The following is a 19,001-nucleotide window of genomic DNA, read 5'->3' as shown; positions in this document are numbered from 1 at the left end:
TTGAACAACAAAGGATTTGTATCCCCTTAATTATTATTAAGGATGCCAGAAAAATAGCTGTTTGGCTTTCAATTTATGTTATAATATACAAACACACCTTTATGGCATTCGTATAGTAAAGGTATGTAAGTTCTTTTCACTTAAACCTTGTTATCTTCCAGGTCTACCTACTCACTGATGAGATCTCAAAAAAGGTTGAAACCGGTCTGGGTAGTGACCTCTCCTCATAATGTAATTACAGTATTACATCCCCTAGGGGCTGTGTTTTTACATTATGAGAAAATATCAAGGATAGTGAGGAAGCTTGCTCCACCTTTGCTTTGAGTTTCTTGGTGTTGTACTACCAAATTGTGATTGCATCCATACAGGGCAGTTAGAACTGTAGGATCCTGCCATTCACATTTAGTCTGTGTTTGCTTTCTTGCCAGTGTGCCTGTGTGCATGTTTAGTGAACTTCTTTGTACCCATGAAGATGACTTAGTAACCAATGTGAAATACTAGTGTAATAATTTACTAATATAATATTGCCTATAGATGTGTTTATTCTGAGATTATATTATTTATCATATGTAATATATGACACTTATTTATTCTCTTGTCACAAATCATTTCTGCTGGCACATCAGTATATTTTTTGAATCTCACCACTTCAGCAGTCTCCTTTAGATTAATCATGTTTATTGAGCTTAATACTGTTTGCAAGTCCTTGCTAATGATAATTCCTTTCACAGTTTGCACATCTATTTGTAAATTATGAGTGCAAAGTGCTGGTTGAGAGTGCCATGCACAACACATAACCACAGAATATTGCATTTTTCTGCTCCCTGCATAGATGCATCTTGTTATATGGCATGAAGATAGATTAAAAAAAAAAAAAAAAAAAAACAACTAAAGATTTGTTCTTTCTTTCTGACTAAACTAGAAACAAAAACAAACATATCTTGTTAGTTGGATTGCCAGCTTTCTGTCTGGACGCACACTGTGTGTGATGGTGGATGGCTCCCTATCCTCTCACCACTCAATTAACGCTGGGTCCCACAAGGTTCTGTTCTCTCACCAACCCTCTTCCTGCTATATATCAATGACCTACTGCAATTGACCTCCAACCCAATACACAGTTTTGCAGCACACTTCACTCCTTGCTTGCATCTGATAAGCTTTACCCTTCACAACTCACCTCAACCTACAGAACATCAACCGCCACCACCCTCAACTCCGATCTCCAAGCCATCCTACAGTGGGGTTCGGATAACCTCATAAATTTCAATGCCAATAAAACCCAGTTCCGTACTATTTCCCATAAAAAAGAACCTTTTATCCCCCCAGTATCCTTTTTGACGATACCCAAATTTCCAGACAGTCTTAGATTTCGCTTCTTGGAATCACTCTCACATCAAACCTCTCCTGGCATAAACATATCACAATCATTGCATCCTCAGCCTCAAAAAAACTAGGATTTCTCTTCCGCTCAAGACGTTACTTTACCCCCGAACAGCTACTAACATTATACAAATCACAAATCTGCCCAGCTATTGAATACTGCTCCCATATATGGGGTGGGGCCCCTAAACGTTCTCTCAAAATGATCGACTCAATACAGAGGAGAGCGATTAGACTTATCAATGATCCATCCCTTACCAACTCTCTTCCCCCACTTTCACACAGACGTATGGTCTCTGCAGTATGTATATTCTACAAATATTTCTATGGGAAATGTTCATCCGAAATAATCAATAATTCCTCCGCTCAGTACAAAGCTCATTGGAACACGTGTAGCTGCTGTACAACATCCCTTCACAGTACATCTAGAAACAAACAGAACAAGTTTCTTTTTCTCTCTTCCTTCATCCCTGCAACTGCTGCACTGTGGAACAGTCTCCCACCTGGTGTGTTTCCCAAGGAAATTCAAATCAAATGTAAACAAATTCCTCCTTTCCCAGCCCACTACCCCATACACAGTACTAATGTACTATAGGCTGACCAACCAATCCCCTGTGTATGAGCCCAACATAAAAAATAAATAAAATAAAATAAAAAATTAAAAATTAAAAAAAATCTAATACATAAATACTCAAAAAGTGGCTCAAAATTTGGTGGGAATGCAACATTCAGTGCATATTTCTTTTAATATATTATGGCATGATACCTTGATTAAAATAGATCAATAAATAAAATAAAATAATAAAAATCCCATGCAATGGAAAGTTAAGTGGATTTGATAGTGATTTTGTTTTAATGTGTTCTGAGAAAAAGATTGTAATGCAGATGCCATAGTAAGCAATATCACATTAAACAGATGCTCTCTATATCACAATGAGGGTAATGTAGGTAAATGACAAGGAGCGCTGACTTGTAGACTGAATATGAACCACTGTGTGCAGATTTGATCACCTGGTTTTCAAGAAAATGTCTTAAGGATGTGTTCAGCCTTGGTATTTTAGGTAGTCCATAAATCTGGGAGGCTTAGGATTATCAGGATTTTGGATGGTTTTAGGAGGTCAGGAAGCAACACCCTCTTGAGACCCACTGTGGATAGTCATTTACCTACATTACCCTCATTGTCACTCATTGTGATATAGAGAGCATCTGTTTAATGTGATATTGCTTACTATGGCATCTGCATTACAATCTTTTTCTCAGAGCACATTAAAACAAAATCACTATCAAATCCACTTGACTTTCCACTGCATGGGATTTTTATTATTTTATTTTATTTATTGATCTATTTTAATCAAGGTATCATGCCATAATATATTAAAAGAAATATGCACTGAATGTTGCATTCCCACCAAATTTTGAGCCACTTTTTGGGTATTTATGTATTAGATTTTTTTAAATTTTTTATTTTTTTATGTTGGGCTCATACACAGGGAGTTGGTTGGTCAGCCTAAGGATGTTTCACCAATGAAATGGAAAAGAATAACTGACTTCCCTTTCTTGCATTCTTGTCACCCAGATGCACAACAAATCTTTATCCTTTTCTATCTGCAGAAAACCTACTGTACTGGAAGGTACATCAATCATCTGTCACATCACCACCCTTCTCAAAACCTTAGTAACCTGTACTAGAACCATTTGCTCTAATCTCACGAACTCTGTACAGAGAAATCAATCACATCCAGAACACTTTTTAGCCAATGGCTTTCCCCTTCCCAAAATCAAAGCTCTTTGCTCATCCCCCAAACCCACCCCCCACTCCCCAAAATTCAAAAAATCCAATTCCATTCCCTACATCCAGAGAAATCCATCACCTCAAAAGAAATTTCAGGTTCTAAAAAAAAGTATAACATACTGATCTCCTTCAAGCTATACCAAAGCTATGCTGCTCTTATCCTGTAAATTATCTTCTCCATCATCTAGACCATAGGTTCACAAACTTTTTCGGGCCACCACCCACTTTGCAAGACATAAATTTTGTAACACCCCCCCCATTATATAAATTATATAAAATTGGGTTTATTTTTGTACAAATCAATTAGAAAAGTGGTTTTATATATTTTATATGCATTTTGAAATGAAATATAATGAATATATTTGCTACTATAAACATAACCTATTATACACACATATATACATGCTCTATTTTCTCATTGACATAGAAAATTGACATCTATTTCTATCTGACATGGTAAATTTTCAAATGATTAAATAATTGAAATAGAAAATTGATAAAAAAATTGATCGTGTAAGACGGGCATAAGATGAATTAAAATGCAATATTTAAATTTTAAATGATTATCTAATCGCAAAATCACAAAAATAATTAATTTTTAAATATATATTATTAATTTCTTCTATAAAGAGCCACCGACCCCTAGACCGCCCCCCTAGAAGGCTTCAGCGCCCACTGGCACGGGGGGGGCCAGTACCGCCCACTTTGGTCACCAAAGTGGTCGATATCAACCCCTGGGGGGGGGGGGTCGATATAACATTGTTAGGGGTCGATAGAAAAATATAAGTCATTGTATGGGTAATATTTAATTCGGTTAACTTGGATTACCTCCATCCTGAATGACAACGCAATTAAGAGTGAATCGTGGGAACAGTGACAAGAATAGGACCTGTAAGATGGAGCAAGATCATGAAAATAGTTACGGAGGACAATCAAGTAGGCTAAAATGACGTATTTACCAATAAACAGATGTGTGTGGTTCCCACCCAGCTGGCGTGGCGGGAGCGAGATGGCAACACATGCACGGTTGCTTATTTACTTATACTTACAGGTATTCGATCCCAGTCTCATTTTTGCCATCAACATACAAGTGAGCGTTAATGTTCTAAAATTCATCAACATACATATTATAATTCAATCGTTATTCATTCACGAACTAAACTTCTCTATGTTGAAGAATTGAGAAGGGCTGGTAGTAATACCAGTATATTAATATCACTAGTGATAGCAATAGTAGTAGTAATAGTAATATAATAATATATACTATATTATACATACAATAAACACCATAAAACTATAAAATAAACAATTAAAAACTCACATAAGCGTCTTTTTCGCTTGTCCTATTATAATTATGTAATAGTAAAATAGAGGGGGGGTCAATAAAACATCAAGAAACTCTTCAAGGGGTCGACGGTCAAAGAAGTTTGGCGACCCCGATCTAGACCAACCTAGAGTCTACTGCACCCTTGTAAACTATCTTACTTTGGACAAACAGGAAAAACCACTAATATCTACCTGGAAGAACACAGAAACTGTGTCCATTACCTGTACTATCTCTATTTATCCAAAGTAAGATAGTTTGCAAGCGATGCAGTAGACTCCAATAAGAGTAGCAGACCACTTTATGGATACAGATCACCAGATTTAGTGGAAAGGGAGAGGGGGGGGCTTACTCTTATATGGGGAACAAATATAAATCTGAGAGACCATTTTCTTGGCAAGTTTCCATGATTGCATCCATACAGGACAGTTAATACTGTAGTATCTTGCCATTCATATTCAGTCTGTTTTTGCTTTCTTGCCAGTGTGCCTGTATACATGCTCAATGTACTTCTTTGTACCCATGAAGATGACTTAGTAACCAAGGTGAAATACTAATGTAATAATTTACTAATTTAGTATTACCTATAGATGTGTTTATTCTGCTATACATCAAACACACAAGTGATTCAACACTTTGGTCTTTTAATTACAAAAATATGAGAAAAACAATTATGAAATCTTTGAAAATAGATATGACTATATATGGTTTCAATATTAGTAACAGAAGACTCTTCTGCTTGGGTGAAAGAAACATCCATAATTCACCAAACGCAAACAAATGTGGGTGTTACAACTAAAAAAATGGGCATTTCTACATATCACATATGAACAAAAAAGGAAAAACGGTTTTCCAATGCACTATTTGGTCATCATCTATCGGTGTATGTCCTCAAGGCATATACCATATTATGACAGTTTTCTACAATTAAGATTTCATGATAATTTCCAATGAACAATTTGTTTTCCAAATCAAATCTATTATTTGTTAAGGTATGATTTAATCAGCTCTTATATTTCAGTCCTATAAAGCACTCGTAACTGCATCAACCAGTCTATATCTTGGTCTTCCTCTCTGGATATTTTTTCTTGCCATTTTTGCTAATCTTTCATCTCCATTAATTTAGATAACATCAACTTATATTAGCTCTGCTAAAACATTTTCATTTTTAATATGGTTCTGCCAGTGATGCCATCAGTTCATTCACTCAATTTTCCATTTGAACTCATGCAGTGGCACACCCAGAGGGGGGAAGTCCTCCCCAAAGAAAAAGGGAAAAAAAAAACACTAGAAAATTTTCCAAAAACCTTTTCCTAATTAAAATTCTTTTTTTCTTTTATTTATGTTATGTCGTGTCTTCTATTTCTATAGTACTTATGAATTAGCGGTCATTGCAGATCTTTAGTCATAAGTCGTATGTGATGCGTAGTGTGTATTCTCAAATCATCTACTCAACTCCCCCCCCCCCCCCCCCGATTAAATCCCGAGTGTGCTACTGAATTCAAGTGTTGTTCCAGTCTTTGGCCAAATATTTTATTTCTACCCCAGCTTACTGAAGGCTGCACAATTTTTAGTGCTGCCTTTACTAAAAATTGTTCTAAATGCTAAAATGTGCTTGTTAAAATGGAGTTAGTTATGGCTGAAGTAACTGAGGGTATGAGACCAGTGTATTATATCTGTTAATTGTGTGTGCGTGTTCTGGCCAGTTTGTTTAGCAAATGGGAAGGAGCAGGATTTCCAGGAGCAAAAACCCTGCCACCTCTGTACGAGACCAACTAACTTCTTTGCCTTCACCAAAAATGCCTATTAAAGGTTTGTGTCCTAGACAGGATGTGAACCTACATAATTCTAACTGAAGGTATCATCAGTACTGACTGAGAAATAGTGGCTTTAATTAAAATGTGCAATCTGTTGTCACTACTGAAAAATGTAGTTGATGTTTTTTGTTTCATTGACCATCTTCACTATATTAATTTTTATTATTCATTTTCATACCATATTAGTTTTCATTTCAAGTAATTCTGAAGTTATGTTATACAAAAAATGGCTTATCAAACAAACAAAACAAATGTAGTAAGAAAAGAAGAAACTAAAAAAGGCCACATTTACCTAATATGAGGAATTCCAACTCCTCCTTGAAGAATTTTATATAATTTACTTTCATACAATAATTGAGGATGCCTGGCTTTTGTTGATTCAAGTTTTACAGCTACTTCCTAAAAGATATATAACCAATTTCATCGAGGTATTCTTTATAAATTATAAATAATAGAACATATCTTTATAACGACAAAGTATTTTGAACAAAAAATATTTCAAGTTATGTGCAAATTAAAACTGCTTTTGGAAAGAAAGTGCATGTTTGCTAAATACAGGGTGTTCGGGATAAATTTGACAGTTTCGTAAGGAAAAAGAAAATCTTCTTTGTATCTATTAAATTTAATGAATTGACAAAAAAACATTACAGGCAGAGTTAATTACAATACTATCAACAAGATTTACTCAAAATAACCACCATTAGCATCGATCACAGCTTCAATTCTGCTTCGGAACCTCGAACAAGCTGATGCTACAGTCTCCCTGGGAAGGGCCGCAAAAACTGTTTTAATTTTATCCATTAACTGGGCTTTTGTATTACTGGAAGTGCGATTGGTGTCTTTTTCAACTGCGCCCCATACAAAATAATCCATGGGGTTAAGGTCTGGGGAGTTTGGAGGCCAAACATTTGGACTGGTGAAGTTGTAGAAATTTTCAGACAACCATTTTTGACTTTTCCCAGAGGTGTGGCAAGGGGCCGAATCCTGCTGCCATACATACGGCCTACCATTGGCTACCCTTGTTATCCAGGGCTTGACTACAGTTAGCAACTCCACGAACAAAGCCCGAATTCCAATGCCAGGGTTCTTCAACACCTGTTCCTGCAGATTTGCGAGGAATTCTGCTGTACGAACGCAATCAGATCGTCTGCTAGGGATCTTTCTTCTTGCTACATCCTCGTAGTCACCATTGCAAGTCTCTAGTTCATGCCTGATTGTTTTTACTGTATTCAGGGAGCATTGGGCAGCAGTCGTAATATCCTTATTTTGATGGCGGGCACGAATCATCATGATACAAGTTATTCTCTTCCATGATTCAGGTGGGTTCCAGCTATCCATCCTTTCTGACATCTTGTATATGAATGAAGAAGGGTCCAAACTTTTAAATGAAGAGAAGTGTGTGTTAATACATGTAACTTACGGAAAAATATAATTAATTATAAATATGTCAAATTTATCCCGAACACCCTGTATATTATTCACTGGTCTAGACTTTTATGGGTTATTTATTATTTGTTTGCATTAGGAGCAGATCAAACCATAAATTTTGATTTCTAATCAATGTCAGACATTACTTCTTACACATGATACTTGAGGAAAAAATTATATTCAATTTCTATTAACAGAAATTACATATGTGGAATTTAGTCATCAGGAAAATAAACTGCAAAAAATATGAATTCTAACAGCAGTTGTCTTGAAACTTATTAATAATAACATGTCAGACATGTCATTTTACACATGAAGTGTGAAAGGTTGGTGACACAACAGACCACATCTGTGTCACTATTTCAATGAGGGACAAATGACAATGAAATTAAAATTATTACCTCGTCACCATATGATTCAGTAAAACTGTAAGTAAAGACGATGGACTTCATGTAATTTATTTTTTGACAGAGCAGCAATTCAGTGGAGCAAAGAGTGTGTTCAATGTACCAAAGTCTTAATGGTGCCAGATTTCTGACAATTATGATGGTGTGAAAGAGGACAAATGAAAAATCCAGTATGTGTTTTCTTTCTAAATACTGGAAATGAAGGCTACCATTTGGTAGCCTTCATTTCCAGTATTTATTATTTATTTAATATTTATTTATTTCCAGCATTCATTTCCTGTATATCAAATGAAGAAGTAATAGGAGATCTAAAAAGGCAATCCAACTGTTCTCTTCTTACTCAAGAGTGAACCGTATACAATGGTGGAAGTGCTGATCTTAATGACAAACTCTTGTAGGTCTGTATCGGACCCATGCCAAAAACTGCAAAATTCAGTATACATTGTTCAGATCTTTCTATGAAGTAGTTAGCTAGTGTGGGAGAAATAAGACTACCCATTGCTGTGCCCTCAATTTGTTGGTGAAATTCATTTTGGCATGTGAAGTAGATTGAATATGAATGACAAAGTCACATAGGCTGAGAATATCTTCCAGAAAATCTTGCTTGAGGAAGTTAAGTGTCTCATCTAAAGGAACATTTGAATAAGGACACAATATTCAATAGTTGATATCATACACGCTCCATGCGTTTGATGTACGCGTTCTTCTGTATTTGTAAAAAATACAATTGCATTCGGTTCATTCCTTTACGAACAGTTTAGGTTGTTTTGTATCTCTTTTATACAATATAGGTTAAAAAGGAGATCACTTGGACAAAGATGAAGTGCTGATATCTTTTTTTTAAATGGACTTCACATTCTCCTCTTTCACACAATCGTAATTGTCAAAAATCTGGCATCATTAAGACTTGAGTACATTGAGCACACTCCCTCTGCTCCATTGAATTACTGCTCTCTCTCCCAAGAAATTAATCACATGAAGACCACCTTTCTTACTAACAGTTTTACCAAATCACATGTCAACAAGACAATAATTATAGTTTCATTGTCATCTGTCACTGATCGAAATAGTAATACAGAGGTGGTTCACTGTTGTCACTGTGTTCCCTATGTCAAAGACATCTCGGAAAGTACAGCCAAAATACTTAGACCTGTTGGACTACAAGTGTCCTTCCATCCTATCAACAAGACATCTACTTTTCTAAGCTTAGCTAGAGATAAACATTTGCCTTTAGACCACATGGAGTGTATATCAAATTCCTTGCCAGCATGAATTATTGTATTTTGGCCAAACAGGTAGATCTCCAGCTGTGTGTCACGATGAACATTTAGACTACATTAAGTTCCAAGAGATAGAGTAATCAGGACTTGAAGAGCATGCTATCACCACTGGACACCAAGTTCTTTGGAAGAAAATTAAGGTTCTCCATAAAAGTAATGATCTCTTGGAATGTTTATACAAAGAAAGTTGTGAGACCTTGTTGCATCAACCAATTCTAAATAGAAATGATGAACTTAAATTATCCTTCTTATGGAAATAGTGCTTCTTCACAAATTCCAGAATTAAATTTAACTGTGCATGTGTGTGTGTGTGTGTTTTAATCTTGTTAAAACTAATGATTCTATATTATTTTCGACCATCTAATGAATGCAAGAAATTAACATAAATTGGGTTGTATATTGGCCGAAGGATTTTAATAATGATACTAAGTAAAAAACACCAAGTTTCGCCAACTTAGCTGTCTGGCTTCGTCAGGGTGTATAAAAGAGATACAAACAACCTAAACTGTTCATAAAGGAATGGCTAAGTTGCTTGAGCAAGTTTCATTCCTTGTTATCATTTCTGACATTACATCAGTGTCAAGCAGGATAATGACCAAAAGTTTTATCTTCTTTTCCATGGTCAGCCTACTACTTTTATTATCAAAATCCAAAACAACTGCTGTGCCCAATTTGCTGAAGTAATTCCAGCTGAAATTAAAGCCTTCAATTCCATTCTGTTCAAAATTCCTACCCCAATCTCCAAGTCTTGAATTCTCAACAGGTTTACAAGGAACATAGTATTAAAAAAAAAATCTGAGAACTTCACTTTTAAGTATCCAAATCCGAATGGAAAAATAACCAAATGGAATAATGCTGTCTTCTGTCAAATGGAATTATTCATGGATGCTAGTGTTTCTCAGAGCCTGTTAGCCATGATAAAGGATAGTGTTGTCTTGATTTTTTATAGTGCATCAGAATCTCACTTTAATACACCATTGTCAAAAGGCAAAAAGTATTAACAAATAACTGTACATATATCATCATCATCACACTGATGGATGAAGGCCATGCCAAGATTACTCCAAAACTGTCTGTCCATGACTCTCCTTTCTCATGTCACCCCTGCAAATCTGATGGTGTCATCATTTTTCCTCTCATGGAATCCAATCCTGTACTTATTTTGTCCATCATCGATCTTGTCTTTGAGCAATATGCCCAGCCTATTGCCTCTTCAGATGCTTCACTCTTCCTATGATGTCAGAAACTTTAGTTTGATTTCTTATCCATGTATTCCTTTTGTGATCCAGTCTTGTGATACCAATCATACTTCTTTCCATACTAAATTGTGCTGTTCTTAATTTTTCAATTTCCTCTGCATTTAGTGTCGATGTTTCACAGCCATATGTCAATATAGGAAGAATAGATTGGTTAAAAACTTTTCTCTTCAGACATAATGGTAGTTGGCTTTTGAATATTGACTGTAATTTTCCAAATGCTTTCCATCCAAACATTGTGTATCTTTTAATTTCACCTATGATATTCTGTTGTCCTAAGTATGTATAATGATCTACTTGTTTAATTTCATTATTACTGATTTTTATTATTTCTGGTTGGACATAGCTTTGAACATAACTTGGATCTTCTTTAGGTTTATCTTTAGGCCAGTTGTTTCGCTAGCAATTTGTAGTTCGTGGATATAATCCTTTCACAAAGGATTACAGATTTACAAATTCAATTTTCTTAGTGAGTGTTCTAGTTACAATTTATGCATGCATACTTAAGATGCTAAAAAAAGTGTGGAAGGGAAAGTTGGAGAATAACAAGCTGGATTCGGGTCAAATACAGGTTGTTAAGATCAGATTTTTACTTTAAGATAAATAGTTGAAAATCATGGAAATGCAACAGAGATCTGTATTTAAGTTTTATAGATCTGGAAAAGGCATATGACAAGGTGCCAAGAGAGAAGCTCTTCAAAATGCTATAATTATATGGTGTACGTGAAAGCAATATATATTCTATACTTGAGTCAGCAGTTGGAATTAAAGATACAGGAAGATGGCTTGATGTTTTTTATTTATTTGATATGATTTTTTATGGTGCAACGACATCGAAGGTCATACTGCACCAGGACACAGGTCACAGCAGTAAACATGATAACTGGTTAGTAGGACAATCACAAACATCCATGTCCATGATGGGATTTGAACCTGCAGCCTCTTGGGGTGGAGAGCAGATATGCTAACCACTTGACCAACCAGGCAATGAAGGTAAAATCAGGTGAGAGACAAGGGAGCACATTATCCCCACTGTTATTCATCATCTATATGGATCACATCATAATGGGAAGTGGCAGTAAGTCTGATATCAAATTTGGAGATGTTAATCACAGCTCTTTACTTTAAGCAGATGATGCTATTCCTAAACAAATCCAACATACGTCTGCAGGATTCCTTAATTAAATTCAATAACAGTGGTAATAAATTTGGCATGAAAATGCTGGCCTGGTTGGCCGAGTGGTTAGCATATCCACTCTCCAGCCAAAAGGTTGTGGGTTCAAATCCTACCATGGGCATGGATGTTTGTGAATGTCTGTGAAAATACTAGTGATGGTGGTGGTATTCAGTAGATGGCGCTGGTGTAGATGCTGATGGAGAGATGTAGAGTAGATGCCCTCCCTCGATGAGTCTTAGAACTCCCTGGAGGTGTTGTGTAGTAGTAATAATAATATTAATAAAAAATCAGCAATATAACAAACAAAGACAGGAACAATGAAAACATTAACTTGAAGAACCTACAGAACAAGTAAAACATATCAACTATTTAGTTACAATTTTTAGTGAAGATGGCAAACTAAACTTGGAAATAAACAACAGAATTAACAAAGCTACTAAGTTAGGGAGTCAGCTGAATTGAATAAATGCATATGGAATAAAAGAGAAAATCAAAACAAAACTAGCTAAAATCAAGACAGTTTTTGTGCCAGTTTTAGCTTATGAATCTGACAGCTGGGTTTAAAATAAAACAGCTGATCATATACTGGAGTCCAGAGATATAAGAGTTCTGAGAAAAATTAGGGGTGAACCGAGGGCACTGATAGCAGAATCATATTGAAAATGAAGATATTGGAAATTAATATTTTCAGCATTCAAGAATATGTAAGCAGTGCTAATTTTACATGGCATGATCACTTAACAGAAATGGAGAGGAAAGGTTAAGAAAATAAGTGTGTGCCACCTGGACTGCAAGAAAAAGGCCATAATCTAGGTAGATTGATGCAATCAGAAGTGTCTTAGAAGACCAATATGTAGTATCTGACAATATCAGAGTTCTTACAGATAACAATATAAGCTTTTCATGTAATATTATCATTGTATCCTATATACCCTTTGAGGGTACATATCAGGAATTTGATGTTACAATGATGAAATGGCTAGAGCAGGTGCTCCCTTCTGTAATGTGCTAACTGGGCAAATTGAAAGGAATAGCTCCTCCAGGTGATAATAAAATGTCACACATGGCAATTCAGGTGCAGGAAAAAAAGAAAACAGACAAGATTGATATTTTCTCTCATTTAACACATGGTCTCTACATGAAGATCACTTTTAATTAATGAACCATAGCTCATTTTCTAAGAAAAGTCAAGACTAGTCTGGCATCTCCAAAAATGATCCAGGCAGGACCTAACTGCTTGTAGAACGATATATCACCACAGAGCATTACTGTTACAGGTTTCTCCATTTGTCTATGATGCTTTTTATTCCCCGACACCAAGCCTTTCTGTCCACCCACAGGTTGTCATCCTTTGACTCATGGCTTATGCTGTTCCTTCTACTCAAGTTACTCAAGGTTTCCCACATTTTCTTCTACTTGGAGAAAACCAGTTGAGTACTTTTTTTTGTCATCTCATTTCCAACATCCTTTTGATGTGAGTGAAAAATAATAAATTCTTCTCTTCCAACTTTTCTATCACAGAATCTAGCTGATATATCCATTCTCTGAAGATTTCATTCCAAATTCACTGGATTCTAGATATGACAGTTCCTTCTTATGCCATCCATACTACACACATAGCCTTTATTTCTGATGTTATGCTAATGACCATCCTTTACCTCCATATATCAAAATACTTTCAATGAAAAATCCTTGTAAGTCTTCTTTGTTTTTTCATGTACGTCTCAACTTCAAGGGACCTTTATCATACACAATGCTCCTCTCACTTGACTTATACAATAACCCATGCCTTTTTCATGAGTGCAAGATTTATGCAACACTGTCCCTAGATATTTAAAGTGCTGAACCAGTTTTATTATCTTATTTCTGGTATATCCAAAATTACCCATTCCTCCTATCACAAGATATTCTATTTCCTTAAGATTTATCTTAAACCTTTCTAATTCACATACTTGTATTAACTTTTCAGTCACATATTCTGCATCATCTCTGTCTTGGACAATTATTACCTGGTTGTCTGTGAACAGTAAAGAATGTATTGCTTGCCTCTCTCCTCCCCAGATGAAATACCCATCCCTTGACAGGATGCATCCCAGTCTCTAAGTTCTCTAAATTAATTTTAAAGAGTTGGAGACATTTCCCATCCATGCTACAGAGCATAATGGGTTATATTTTTGTTGAATAATGCTTTTCATTTAATTTCATGAAGTGTATAAAAACAATAAACTCACCAAAACATTTGGGTCTCCTTGATTATATGTAATAAATTAGCAATGTTTTAGATAATGAATTATATCATGATTAATATAATTCAAGTTATTCTGATTAGCTTATATGTCACAGATCAGAGCATAAGACATAAGTACAATCTTAGTTACAAACTGGAGAAACTTTTCTAGGCCAATTTTCAGATGCTTCTTGAGTCAGTTGATCTCTAGCAGGTAAATAGGTTTCTATATTTTATATATACACACACACACACACACAGAAACCTAGAGATCAACTATGATTTATATATATATATATATATATATATATATTTTATGAAAAAAATTGAATGACTAGAACCGAGATTTAATTAAAAAGGTTTTAATATAAACACACTACTAGTTTCGGCCTGTAACAGCCTTCTTCAGGTGACATTATAAAAGAAAAAACACTAAACATCGAGGGTTAAAAGACTATGAACAACATAGACAGTCTTTATACATAATTAGCATTAAAACGTTGTAGTTGTATTTGAAGCTGTTCTTTCATTTGTTGCATTGTTGGGAGAGTGCGTGCTTGCTGCATCACGTGAACGCCAATACATGATTACAGCTGAATGACTATCTGGGAGGTTGTAGCTTAAGTTGTTATTTAGATGAACAGGATTGAAGATGATTTCTCTCGATTCCACAATTTTTCTCTCTATTTCGTCACTGCAACGGAAGATGTTTGTAGATTTTTCCCAGCAGACTTTGTGACTTTGGTTATCATCATTAGGATTAGCTGAGAAGAGGATATGACTTGATAATGCACTTGCTCGCTGTCTCTTGTAAGTAATGTCTCTCATGTGTTCTTCCATACGCATTTCGACAGATTTGTCTGTCTGCCCGAAATAAGGAATATCGCAGTCACATAATATTTTATATACGCCAGGGTATTTGAGTTGATGATGACAAGGTTTTGGGTGGCTAATTAAGGAACGGATCTTTGGAAGTGGAGTGAACAAGGTTCTGATATTGTATTTTTTTAGAACTTTTGCTAATTTATGTGAAACAGTACTTATGTAAGGAATAGATATATTGCTTTTGAATCTATTTGTTTCTTCTGAGTGATGTCTGGGAGGATTAAGAAGGAATTTGTTAATGATTTTCTTGGAATATCCATTAACTTCTGGAATATCCATTATATATATATATATATATATATATATATATATATAAAACAGTGCCACATGTGGAGCAAATAATTAAGAAGAATCTCATTCTGTTTTTATTTTGAACTGTTCTTATCTCAAAGTTTAAGATAAGAAAAATTCAAAATTTTTAATTTTTTTTTTAAAATTGTATTTTTGCTCCTCTATCTTCAGACATTAAGAATATGGTTTTAAATTTTAAGTTGTAAATTGAAACTTAAATTTTATTGACGCACAATAAAGGAGTATGCGATCGGTTTCTATTATGATAGCCACCATAGTTTTCACCTATCTGCCACTGTATTGATGTTTTCTATTGCCATCAATGGCACAGCACTGTGCCATTATCTTCTACATGCAGAAATGCAATTTCTATTTTTAAGAATGAACAAGTATTATATGTGAATTCACACTATGCTTCATGCCATTTTCTTCAGATCAGGACAGATCCTGTTACTGGTTCCTTTGCTTTTTCAGTGAGATTTTATTTTTGTTTCTTTTTAGGTTATGTTAAGTTACATTAGTTTGCTACGTTAGGTTAGATTTACTTTCATTTTTTAGTTTGGCTCAGTTGGAAAAAAATATACTTTTCCACTTTTCAAATAACTGTGTAACCTTCAGTGACTTAAAGAACAGCAAGATTATTAACTTGGAAGTCAAAAGCTGTGAATTTCAGTTGCCAAAAGTACCTTTGGTACTCAGCAAAAGAGATATTGTACATGGATAACACTTTGTTGTCAACATATGTTCTTCTTAAGATTCTCACATGGAGGCATCAGGATTTTTCCTCTTGAAAAGTTAGTTTTTTCATAACTAACATCACCATCAATGCACAAAATTTGCAGACATAACATACTGACCTCAGAGCCTTAGCTTCTTCAGCTGTAATCCCAAATAATATATTTTTTTTAATATATATTTTAGTTTTGCAGCTGACAGAGAAGTAGTGCATGGATTTTGATTTTGTCATTTTTGTATAATACACTTTCTTTGTTACTGTTACAACAGAAAAGTTTTAAAATGTTTTCTTTTATCAGAATAGAAATATAGTAAGGTGGGAATTTTGTTGTAGTTAACAGATATACTCTTTTAGTGCATCCAAATATTAAATATCAGTTCAGATGGCTGCAATATCAGAAATGCAACAATGTGTCAGTAAAGCATGATGTTATTCTTTAACATTATCATTTCATAATGTTAATGATAAAATTTTGCATTTCTGAGTTAGTACTCTTTTCAAGGTATATTCAATTTATTAATAGCAGTTACTATTGTACAACTGTACCCGTTTTGCAGAGGGATAGTTGCAAATTTACAGCATTGCAATGTATAAATATCCATAACGACTGCCCTAAAAATGAAGTATTTGTAGCTATACTTCATCTTTAAGTCGATATCAGAATATCCTTAAAAAAAAAAAAAAAAACTATTCCTACGGTGATTTACATTTTAGTAAAATGTTTCATAATACCATTATTATGAACATTCGAAAACGAATTACGAAAAATAATAACATAATTTTCGGAATTAATTTCTTTATATACACACACACCAAACGTTAAACGACATTCAAAATTTACGAATTAATTAGAAGTTGAATGGGACACTTAATAAAGTATCCAGATGTTTAAGAACACTAACCACTCAATTGAGGATTTTCATATTTTTTCTTCCTCAAATTTATACAAGCTGAAATTTTTCAAATGCAAAGTTCTCGAAAAAAGATATGGTCTACATGAATCGATTATTCGTCCTGTCTTCAAAATGTTGCATAGCAGCATTATACGAACTTAGCCATATTAATGATTAGTATTTCAAGACAAACAGCTGAGGCAAAACGGATGCCACCTACCTCACCATTTGTACAATTGATTCCCAGATAGATATCACCGAAGGAACCACTTCCAATTTTTCGCACTAATCTGTATTTTGTACCAACAATAAATTCTGACCTTGAAGAACTACTAGCACTAGCCATTTCCATTTATGGAAGACAACAGTTTTACAAGACGATATTCAACTTCACAAGCACAAAGAGAATATAAAGTTGGCCTTCGAAGAAGGTTGGCGACCTACGCACAATTCGCCATCATTTTGACCACTGACGTCAGAACAAAGCAAACCAAAGCATCACGGGACTGACCTCTTAAGTTGTCATGGGGACACTGATTTTCAAACATAACATTCATGGAATAACTAAGAAATTAAACTGAAGTAAGTAAATAAATAAATTGTATCTCTCTCTCTCTCTCTCTCTTGTACAATTTAAATATTAAGGGTGTAAGAAAATGATAATTTCATTTTGCTTTTCCACTATATATTTAAAAAAAAAATGAAATAGAAATCACCGTGAAAAGCATTGTAATCGAAATTAATGATCAATCCACTTTATATATATATATGTGTGTGTGTGTGTGTGTGTGCAAAGTTTGTATGCCGAAAAAAAAAAAAAAAAAAAAATATATATATATATATACTAGGGGGCTCTTCACGTACGGCGTTCAACCCCCCCCTCGAGTTACGGGCTGGTAAGCCGGTTCTCTATTATTTTGAAACGTCCAACAAATTGTTGTCTCATGAAGGCAAACACATTGTTGGACGTGAAACTTGTCAAATTTCAGCTTAACGGCTTTATCGGTTTAACCTGGCTCAAAACAATGAAGAGACAAAAAACGTGACATAAAAACATTTCAAATTTCGGCTTGTCTTTTTATATATAGAGAGAGTGGATATATATATGTGGGGGGGGGTTCAAAATTCCATGTACAAACTTTGAGGGGAGGTAGAGAACATCAAAATCAACCATATTCACATAGGAAAGAATTACCGGAAACACCACCAGAAGGTACTAACAGGGATACAAAGATGCAGAAATAACACAAGGCAGAAAGTAGTATAAAAAACTTTATTAGGCGTAAATGACTAGTTCAATAGTTGTTGGATACATAATATGGTTTCACATCAGGTGCTCAAAGTTACGACCATTAGCAGTGATGCATGTCTTACCGACCACGCACTAATTGCATTACATTTTCGAAAATATCTGGAATTTCCCGGATATTAGCAGCGGCGATGGCAAATTTTCCCATGAGGTCCATGTCAGAGGCAACAGGCTTTCGTACACCATGGCTTTAAGGGTTCCCCACAGAAAGAAATCAATGCTCGATAAATCACGTAAGCGTGAGACCCATGCGACGAGTCCACCATGCCAAATCCATCGCGCCCCAAAGGACCTGTCCAAATACTGATGCACAAAAATGCCAAAATGGACTGGATCCTCGTCTTGTTGGAACCATATCTGCCAATGCACAGTAATTGCAACATTGTTCAGTAAATCCGGTAGAACTACTTCCAGAAAGGTCCGATACTTCTTGGAGTCCTGTCGGGGTGGTAACAGATATGGGCCGACTAAACAGTCAGCGACGATATCTATCCATACATTAATGGCAAAGCGTTGTTGTGCAGCATGTGGTCGCACAGCGTGTGGGTTCTCGTGGGCCCACTCATGAGCATTGTGGTGATTGAAGACCACTTCGCGGTTAATGAAGCTTCATCCGCGAACAAAACACAAGTGGGAAAATCCTGGTCTACGGCACTTTTCTGTAGAAACCACTGCGCAAATTCCACACGTCGAGGATAATCTTCGGCCACCAGTAACTGAACCCATTGCAGATGAAATGGATGTAAGGACTCAGAGTGCAAAACGCGCAATACACTGGATTGAGATACTCCTATAGCAG

General features: G+C 35.2%; 1 protein-coding gene across 1 annotated transcript in view; it reads right to left on the bottom strand.

The window, feature by feature from the left end:
* The window catches only part of LOC150110528 (casein kinase I), a 173,546-nt gene extending 156,203 nt beyond the window's left edge, over positions 1 to 17,343 (bottom strand). Inside the window, exons 1-2 of the mRNA XM_090394551.1 lie at positions 17,114 to 17,343; positions 6,606 to 6,712 (exon numbers count right to left, since the gene is read on the bottom strand). Of these exons, the coding sequence (XP_090250677.1) occupies positions 6,606 to 6,712; positions 17,114 to 17,245 (239 nt within the window). The 5' untranslated portion in view covers positions 17,246 to 17,343. The remainder of the gene's footprint in view (positions 1 to 6,605; positions 6,713 to 17,113) is intronic.
* Positions 17,344 to 19,001: the final 1,658 nt, after the last annotated feature.

Source organism: Typopeltis vanoorti, chromosome 1 (assembly GCF_054136105.1).
Source record: "Typopeltis vanoorti isolate ZY-2024b chromosome 1, IOZ_Tvanoo_1.0, whole genome shotgun sequence".
NCBI classification, from domain to species: domain Eukaryota; kingdom Metazoa; phylum Arthropoda; class Arachnida; order Uropygi; family Thelyphonidae; genus Typopeltis; species Typopeltis vanoorti.
Note: the sequence above shows the minus strand (reverse complement) of the source record. Positions and strands in the feature narration are given on the sequence as shown.